This window comes from Polistes canadensis, unplaced genomic scaffold, assembly GCF_001313835.1.
Source record: "Polistes canadensis isolate GaletaPanama2010 unplaced genomic scaffold, ASM131383v1 scaffold_14, whole genome shotgun sequence".
In the NCBI taxonomy this organism is placed as follows: Eukaryota; Metazoa; Arthropoda; class Insecta; order Hymenoptera; family Vespidae; genus Polistes; species Polistes canadensis.
Window position 1 is genome coordinate 742,385 of NW_014569561.1, and position 9,832 is coordinate 752,216.

Genomic DNA, 9,832 nt, shown 5'->3' on the forward strand with positions numbered 1-9,832 from the left:
TCTCGATAAAGTCGTAAATCCCTTTCTATCCGTTGGTACGCGCGGGTCCGGCATAAGCCGTTGTTATTTTCTCGTTAGGATACGTCCTCCATGGAAAAGGCAAACTGAGGTGAGGCGGTGTAGAGTAATAGCAAGTCGAGGAAGCCCGATGCTAAAGTTTATCGCGAAATAATAATATCATAAAAGTTCGTTAAAGAAGGGAAACAAAAGCGTTTCTGGTTACTCGCCCAAGGGAACCTTTCCTTTCGTATATTTTCTACATCTAGATCGCATCTTCATTATTATTATTATTATTATTATTATTATTATTATTATTATTATTATTATTATTATTATTATTATTATTATTATTATTATTATTATTATTATTATTATTATTATTGTTGTTATTGTTATTATTATTGTTGTTATTATTATTATAATTATTGTTATTATTTGGCTTGTTAAAATAAAAACACGAAATTTTTTGCGATTTGTTGTAATCCAAAGGATTTCGCGTTTTCGCGTGTTACCTCAGTTGCGCCAAATAGAACGAAAAAAATTTAATAAAAAAAGTAATGCGTGGAAAAAAATTTTAGAGGGGATAGAAACAACGTTTCGTTCTATTGGTTCAAAAAAGTGTTTTAAATTGAAAATAAAATAAAATAGAAACAACAACAAAAAATACATAAGAAACGTAAAAAAATTAGATTTTCATTTACAAGTGACGAGATACGCTCATACACTCACCCACACACACACACACACACACAGAGGTGGTACGGCTTTAATTCATCGTATTGTAGACATTCACTTTAAATTTTGGAATACGCGATGCTGAGTACTCTCACCGATTTATATTATTTTACATTTATGTGCATATTGTGTGTGTGTGTGTGTGTTCAAATGTACTTGAAAAATACACACACTAAACCATATACAGTTATACTGAAACCTAGTAATACTCGAAATAACAAAAAAGTGATTTTAAAACGATACAAATCCCGAATTTCATATGACACAAATTACCAGTCCATAAAAAATGTTTAGCATCATACAATTATAAAAAATAGTTCCATTTTGTATTAAATAAGTGATACGAAAATATTGCAAGGGAACGAAAAAAAAAAGTAAATAAAATCAAATCTAACCAAAACAAAAAATAGCGGATAAAAATAAATTTACATTTTAAACAAAAATATAACAATTTTTCAACTAAATTTACTCGATATCAAATCATCACCGAACATTTGCTGAACATTTTGCATAACTTGTTCCATATATAAATACATACATAAATATATATATATATATATGGTGGCGGGGAGGGGTGGAGAGAGGAGGAGTGAAAGGGAGAAAGGAAATTCAAGGTAATTAAGCGCAAAATGTTAAAGTTATGTACTTATACAGTCACATAAAAAAGCATACACATGCATAGGTACATGCAACTCATTTAACAGAGTTAGAAAATTACTAAAGTGTATTTATTGCCAAAAAAAGAAAAAAATTCGTTTAGTTCTATTTCGTCGTGGCTTTTTTTGTTTCTTCTTCTTCTTTTTTTTTTTCTTTTCTTTTCCCCTGATTACTGGCTGTGGGAATGAATTAGGCGCGATGTTCGTCTCGTGTCTACCATCAAGATAGGAGGAAAGAAGCAAAAGAGAAAGAAAGAGAAAGAAAGAGAAAGAAAGAAAGAAAAAGAAAAAGAAAAAAGTGCATAGCTTTGCGATTACCTTTACCAAATGGGGGGGGGGGGTATAGTTCTAAACTCGGTGTTTTTTTTTTAAATCATAATCTCCCGACGAGAAAAATAATTTTTATCGTAAGAATATAAAATGTTGTCTATTCCTCCACAGCCATTTTCAACCTCCATTCGACTGTCTGTCGTTTTCTTTCATTTTAGTTTTTTTCTATTCATTCTTTTTTTTTTTTTTTTTTTTTTTTTTTTTTTTTTTTTTAAAATTTTTTTTTTTTTTTTTTTTTTCTTGTGGTTTCTATTACTTCCCCCTACCCCCCCCTCCTCTTTTTCTCTAGCATATCCCTTAAAAACGTATGCCAACTTTATGGCCCTTTTCAAGNCTCCCGACGAGAAAAATAATTTTTATCGTAAGAATATAAAATGTTGTCTATTCCTCCACAGCCATTTTCAACCTCCATTCGACTGTCTGTCGTTTAATAACATTCGACTTTATTTTTAATTTGTTTTTTTTTTTTTTTTTTTTTTTTCATTTTTCTTTTATAATAATTTTTCTTTTTATATTCTTTCTCTTGTGGTTTCTATTACTTCCCCCTACCCCCCCCTCCTCTTTTTCTCTAGCATATCCCTTAAAAACGTATGCCAACTTTATGGCCCTTTTCAAGACCGCTAACGTCGAAAAGATGTAAATTTGTTCGTGCCGGTGCAGTTTATTCCAACATTGAACGGTTAAGCAACGGAGAAGGAAAAAAGAAAAAAGTAAGCTGGGTAAGGAAAAAAAGAAAAAGAAAAAGAAAAAAAGAAAGAAAGAAAGAGAGAAACGAAAAAAAAGATGGTAAAGAAAATTGGGCGTGTATACGAGCGTGTTCGTGCGAAAAAAGAAAAAGAAAAATAGGAAAAGAGAAAAAAAAAGAGAAAAAGTGAGAGAGAAAGAGAGAGAGAGAGAGAGAGAAAAAGAGAGGGTAGAAAAATAACGAAGGGTGAAAAATACAGTAAAAAAAGAGAACAGAGGAGAGAGAGAGAGAGAGAGAAGAGAGAAAAAAAAACACACAGAGGAAAGAAAAGGAAAGGAAAGAAAAATGGACGGCAAGAGACTGTGAGCAGCGTATTCTCAACAACACATCCCAGAGTGATTCTCAAGAGACGAACGTCGAAATGAAAAGTGTGAGCTCCGCCTGGGTCAGCCTTAAATGTGATAAGACAACGCGTTTATGCTTGTACATATACATAGATCGTGTTTTTTCCGTAGTTGTTAGACAATCTTCTAGTTAATACGCACACACAAAACGGTCGGGTGAAGCGTGCCGTTATTAAAATGGCCCCCAACCCCAACTGAAGATTATTGTAAAGTTGGATTTTATGAATTATCAGAATGATCAAGAGAGAGAGAGTGTGTGTGACAAAGAGAGAGAGAGAGAGAGAGAGAGAGACAGAGAGAGAGTGAGAGAGAGAGAATAATAAAAATTATAAGCGAAAACGACGGCAACAGCAACAATAAAAAAATATTTGCAACAAGAACAAAAATAATAAACAAATAAAAAGTAATAATATAATAAATAATAATAATAATAATAATAATATTAATAATAATAATAATAATTAGCCGAGCTCATATGCGTGTACGCATATCAATAGACGCGCATTCATGAGTTCATGACAACAGCGCTACATTGAATTACCGGTATAACGATATCTCATCGATATGTAACACTGCGATTATGATAATTACTATATTTTTTACTAATAAAGTTTAGCCTCAAAGTTGAGGTTAAAAAGAAGAATCTTTCTATTTCGAACACGGTTCCTTTTATTTTATCCTTTTTTCCAAGACGGGGAATTCATTTCAAAAGAGAAGAAATATCTATTTAGAAGATTGATATTTTGATATTTCCTTATCCCAAGAATGAAAGAAGTCAGGATGTATTTCTGTTAATCATTGTCCAAGAAAATGGTGACGACATTTCCAGCAGAGAGAGAATTTGTCTTAATCGAATGGGGTTTCGATCACAGTCTTCTTGTATATCCGTCTCTTTCTATTTCTTCTCCTTTCTTTCTCTCATTTTCCTTGTATCACTACCCCAAAGAAAATCACAAGCTCACAAACAAGGAAATAGTAAGTGAAATTTATGGAGTCTCTTTGTCACCTTCTCCTATCTTTCTTCGTATTTATATTCTTCAAAGAGAGAGAGAGAGAGAGAGAAATACCACACCGCAACTAAAGCTTTTACTCAGGACCACCATTAAATATCTAGATATATTATATTTTGTTCGACTATATTGTAATCGTGTTAAAACGAGTCAATGTGCTTTGAGTAATGATTTATATTTATTTTTTTTTTTTTTTCTTTTTTCTGTGAGACAATAATACTGAACAAATTTATTACTTCGTATTCGATATTTTTACTTTTCTTTAGAAATATCGATAAAATATAATCGAAAGAAATATATACTTCAAGTTAATCGATTCTTTGTAGAAAAATCGATAAAAAAATAATATCAGTTTGAAATTGTCCACTGAATTGACACCTGTCATATTTTACTTCTTTTTTTCTTTTTTTTTGTTACAAGAACCTTGTGAGTTTTTCAATTCCAGTTATCTGCCTGTCTGTATTTCTCTATCTTGGTTTTTAAAAAAGTTCCAATTACTTTTATTTTCTATTATCTCAAAAAAGATTTAAAGAAGAAGAAGAAGAAATAGTTGGTGGAATGTTGGAATTATTTTCTCCCATAAAGTGTTTTCTTCGAGAGGATCGAATTCACATCGACAACGTCGCATTTAGGTTACATTCACGCGTTACGGTTCTTGTTTTTCTCGTTTGTGCTACTCTTGTAACAGCTAAACAGTTCATAGGCGAACCAATTAGTTGCATCTCCGATCACAGCATAGGTAAGCAGTAATTTGTCATTTCTATTTAAACCAAACTTAGTTTCTTCCTTCTCGCATTTTTTCAGTATCTTTTTTTTTCTCTTTCTTTCCCAATTTTTTCTCTAATCAGAGACCCGTTCCATAGGGGTAAAAAAAAAAAAATAAGAACAAAAAGAAAAAAAAATTAAAAATAAAAGTAACCGAATGTTCCGATTATTCGACACAGAACTGCCATTTTTAATTAACGTCAATTGCGACTACCAATTCCATCGTAGAATGTAGAATTAAAAATGTAGAATTTAGAATTTAATGTGGCAAAGCAACCTACTCGGAATAAATAGAAGGCAGATGCTTTTAAACGTGCCGGAGTGTCCCTCGATTCATTAAACATCGAGGAAAGCTTAACAGGTACGTTAAGCGCCAGCACGAACGATTACAACACCTATCGCGTGAAAATGAGCTGAGCGAATAGGTGGAAAATAGCTGGAAGGGAAGGGAAAAAAACTGGATAACAGAAAAGCTTCGGTATAAGGGAGAAAGAAAAGAGTGGTGAAGGAATGAGGAGAAAGGGAAAGAGGGAAGAAAATATTTGTCTTGAAATTACGAACTGTAAGTGTCGTCGGTAAACATGGAATCGATGTGAAGAGTGCACTTTTAAAACTCGCAACAAGAAAAATACCTCGAAGGTTTTTAAAATTAAAATGTTAACAGACTCTTTTTCCCCTCTTTTCTTTCTTTATTTCTTTTCTTCTCTTTTTTTTTTCTTTTGTCACGCACATTCTCGTGCGTACGTAGTTTAGTGGTTGTTATCGGACATAGCTCGAGGCTGGACGAAAGGACCACTTCTTAAAAGAACTGCTGAGTCCTCTTAGCAAGGACAACACACCATCATGGACAAAAGATTTTCTCTTTTAAAGTCGGCCCTTATTTTTAAAGAGAATTTATCTTACTTATAGTTACTAAGAAAGAGATAAAGAAAAAGAGAAACAGAAAGATACCGGCGGTGGATGTCAACTTTACTTCTCTTTATGATATTTCTCCTTTCGATAGATAGAACGACGTTGAACGCATATTGCTGGATATACAGTACGTTCACAGTGGCACGTCACTTAAAGGGAATACCAGGTCGAACTGTGGCAAGTCCGGGAATAGGAAATACATTACAGGACGACGAATTATATTACCATCGTTACTATCAGTGGGTTAGTAATATCCTTATTCTGTCTCTTTAGACATTTACCTTTTAAAATGTTTTATATTAATGGACAGAAACTTTATCAGAACTCACCTTTTCATCTTTGACATTTTAAGTAATATTAATTATTCAAATGAATTTATTCATTATAAAGCATCACATTATGTGTGTATATAGACAGATACCTTAGACAGTTATTCGCTACTAATCATTTCTTTAAATGTTACAGAAATGTTCTCTCAATTAAATCTATTTCCGTGTGTTGCCACTTTTTATAATAAAATATTTACAATTGACAACCGCGCCTGAAAATAGTCATCACTTCTTGCACACTTGGAAATAGTGATTACGAACGCCATCTATCAGTCGGAATATTTTTAAACCTCTTTTAATAGCTACGTCAATATTGTTTCATACGTGTACGGAGGATTGCCTACCAAAAGGGGGCTTATACCAAAAAGTTCTTACTGATAGATGGCGTTCGATACCACGATTATCGACGAAGTATGGAGTGTTGCCTACTTTTTAGGCGTGTAATTTCTTTTTACTCAACAAATTTTGAATCTGTAACGAGAGAGAAATAATTAAAAGAAATTGTTAACGATTCTTTGTTCTGTGTGTCAACAAAATATTATCAAAATTGCAATAGGTAGTTTTCAAAATTGTAAGAAGATCTTTAAATGCATCAAATTTAAAAAAAAACAGGGTAAACGTTAACGTCCCCATTGGCAGCAATTAAAATATCTCCCTCTCTCTCTCTCTCTCGTTTTTTATACATAAAATTGTCAGAAGCAAAAGGTGTTTCGTCGCTAGAATTTCTGTTCATGAGAGAAAACAACGCGAGTTAGGTAACAACAGACGCGTCTCTCACGCAACAGGTCTGCTTTATTCTCGGCTTACAAGCGATTCTCTTTTACGTGCCGCGAGCATTATGGAAAATATGGGAAAGGGATACCGTCGCTTTACTCACGAAGGACCTTTCCACTTCTTTTTTGGACCGACATACTTGGACCGAGGATAGAAAACGTCAACTAGTCGACTATTTTATTCAAAGTGATCTTCGTACTACACACAATTTCTATGCTTTTCGTTATTTTCTTTGTGAACTTTTTAATTTTATCAATACGGTAAGTAACATAAAAAAAAAAAAAAAATGATAGAGAAGAAGAAAAATCATTTTTGAAGAAAATGTTGAATCCACCCAGATAGGACAATTATATCTACTTGATCTATTGTTCGAGGGTGAATTTAAACGCTACGGAATAGCAGTAATAATATTTGCCAAGGAAAAACAATTAACCGATAAGATAGATCCAATGACCCGACTCTTTCCGAAGGTTACCAAGTGTACGATGTATAGCTTCGGCTCGGCTGGTTCGACACAAATACACGACGCTCTTTGCGTTCTCTCTTTGAACGTCATGAACGAAAAGGTCTTCTTTTTTCTTTGGTTCTGGTTAATATTTCTTACGATCCTTGGCTTTTTTGCTATCTTTTACAGGTAAATTAACTATTTCTGTCTTTTTAATTAACCCGTTTTATTCATATCTCTTATACACATAATTATACTTCAATATTTTCCTGTTCGATACTCCTGTTACAGAATAATTGTTTTCTCTCAAGCGAAGGTAAGAGTTTATCTTTTGCGAGCTTCGATAAGGACCCTTGCGCATGCCAAGGCAAATACCATCGTTCAAGTGCTTACTTTTGGCGATTGCTTTCTCCTCCATCGACTAGCACAGAACGTGAACCCGGTCATATACAGAGAACTAATCGACGAATTGGCAGTCAGCCTATCGACCAAGCATTTCAAAGAATTAGTTTAACTCTTACAATTTATCTTTCCAATCGATTTAATATACACTCGTACGTACAATAAAATACACACAAACACATATGTGTTTAAGGTAGATAGATATATATTATTTGATCAAACCTGATCATTTGCAATTATTTGTAATAACAATAGAATAGATTCTCAATAATATAAGAGAATTTCTATTTTTAGATAATATTAGTATTTCTAATTATATTCAATTATTGCAATATAAATATTTTTAACAATATTATTAATTTATGTTCATTCTAGACGTGTATATTAAAATTTACTTATAATAGAATTGAATTATTACTCGTATCTATAACGAGAGAGATATGTGAAGAATCCAAGTTACCATTGGAGATTCATTTAAATCACATTAATTCGAGTATTGGTCGATAGATAGCACTTCAACTGTAAAGTAATCGATTACTAATCGATTTTATGATTAGTAATCGATACGAGACGTTAATTGTCTCTAATTTCATCGCACATAATTGCATTTAATAACATACAATTACCAAAGTAGTGAAAATAAAGAAGAATAACAAGGAATAAATAAATGAATACACATAATTTTTCAGTATTACCGTCATTACCTATAATTATTACTAATGTTTTTGTCAAAGAAATAATTTTACAGATGTCGAAAGACAAATTTTGCATAAAAGTATGTGCAAAACAAGAGAAAGAGAGAGAGAGAGAGCACATAACGCCATCTGTTGATATTCTCGTTGAACTATTTCTCTCGTATCTATGCAAAAAAAACAAAAAATAAAAATAAAATTTACTGTAAAATATTCGTTGAGCAGTCGCAAAAGGAGGAACAGCAGCAGGGTGCCTCTCCTACAAGAATTCATCGTCTACAGTAGTGTAGTAGTAGTAGTAGTTTAGATTAGTTTAGTGTTAGTATTAGTATTGTATTAGTACTTGCTAACTAAAAGAATAGGCCAGGAGATAGAGAGAGAAAGAAAAAGAAAGAAAAAGAGAGAGAGAGAGAGAGAGAGAGAGAGAGAGAGAGAAAGAGAGAGAGAAAGAGAAAAAAAGAGAGGAAGATAGATTGTAGTGTGCAGTTGTGCAGAGAGTCATAAGTTCGAGGTATTTTTGTTCGATCGGAAAGACGAGACGAAGTGGCGGGAATTGAACGTCTTCCTTTTAACAATTTAAAAAAACGTGGCGGGGGAAAGGAAAAAAAACAAATCATAGACACACATATATATATATATATATATAGAAGAAAAAGAGAAGAAGAAGAAGAAGACAAATTGCTAATACATGTGGATGCTGTAATTACCATTGACAAGTTTCTATAAACCCCAACGACGTTGATAATGATGATGATGATGATGAAAAAAGGGTAAACAGGAATGCAATATCTTAAATAGAAGGAAAAGAAAGAAGAAGAAGGGAGTAAGAATAATCCAGCTGTTGTGTATGTATGTATGTATGTATGTATGTATGTATGTATGTATGTATGCGTGTACACTTATTGGACAATGAGAAAATTCTAACCCTTTTCGTATTATCGTGTTCTTCGTCATCCTTTGACAATCATCGTCTTTGCCGTGGAATTAATAAAAACAGATACCGTATAAGGTAATTCCAATCTCTTGAAATCATCCAATCCGATATATAGAAAATAAAGGAAATAATAATAATAATAATAAGATACCTCGCATGATCGAGAAGAAGGAATTAAGAACAAGAATAAGAATAAGAGAAAAATCATGGCTACGGTGTTCGAGAGTCCATTTCTGTCAAACCGATTACGTCAAATTGAGGAACGTTACGACGAGCCTAACACCTTCGGCAGGTGCGATTGCACCAGCTATAGTTATCTGTCATTAAGCGTAGTTCTGTTCACGGTTGGCACTACGATCACCGTGTTCGCGCTCGGTGATATCGCCGAGGGACATGTATTTTCCCATTTTGGCCACATGTGGTTAATCGGACCGATCTTCATTAGTTCCGGATTTATGGTTGCCGTTAAGTGTATGCTATATCTAAGAAGAAAATCCGTTATACAGATGATCTATCATCAACGACAACTTTTCAGGGTACAAATCTTTTCCATTTTGCATTAATTCGTTTTATCTTTTTTTTAATAAGTTTACTTCGATCTCTTTTACATTGGTTTTTTATTTTGTTGTATTTTTTTTTTTTTTTTTTTTTTTTTTTTTTACTTTGTTTTTTCCCATGCAGGCAAAAATATAAATAATATACATCTACATGCATAATTGCGGTTATTTGTTTACCGCGATAACGATCCGTTGTACGGGC

The 9,832-nt window shown here is 32.8% G+C and overlaps 2 protein-coding genes across 5 annotated transcripts in view; both read left to right on the top strand.

Moving 5' to 3' along the window:
- The first annotated feature begins 4,378 nt into the window (after nt 1-4,378).
- Nucleotides 4,379-7,752, top strand: LOC106793428 (innexin inx2-like). The gene is made up of 5 exons (XM_014760328.1): nt 4,379-4,559; nt 5,589-5,740; nt 6,612-6,860; nt 6,939-7,234; nt 7,337-7,752. Exons 1-5 carry the CDS (start codon nt 4,379-4,381, stop codon nt 7,557-7,559), a joined length of 1,101 nt encoding a protein of 366 aa, XP_014615814.1. The 3' UTR covers nt 7,560-7,752.
- A 580-nt stretch (nt 7,753-8,332) lies between these two features.
- Nucleotides 8,333-9,832, top strand: part of LOC106793483 — a 4,766-nt gene continuing 3,266 nt past the window's right edge. Inside the window, exons 1-2 of one of the 4 annotated variants that reach the window (XM_014760466.1) lie at nt 8,334-8,996; nt 9,137-9,609. In XM_014760466.1, coding sequence (XP_014615952.1) covers nt 9,280-9,609 — 330 coding nt within the window. In that variant the 5' untranslated portion in view covers nt 8,334-8,996; nt 9,137-9,279. Of the gene's footprint in view, nt 9,610-9,832 lie in introns of all 4 variants that reach the window. The other 3 variants (XM_014760467.1, XM_014760468.1, XM_014760465.1) reach the window with 3 other exon arrangements.

Coding starts and splice junctions, on each gene's coding strand:
- LOC106793428 (XM_014760328.1), top strand. CDS start 4,379: ATGTTGGAATTATTTTCTCCCATAAAGTGTTTTCTTCGAGAGGATCGA. Junction 5,741..6,611: donor ACCATCGTTACTATCAGTGG/GTTAGTAATATC, acceptor CTCACGCAACAG/GTCTGCTTTATTCTCGGCTT. Junction 7,235..7,336: donor TTTTTTGCTATCTTTTACAG/GTAAATTAACTA, acceptor CTCCTGTTACAG/AATAATTGTTTTCTCTCAAG.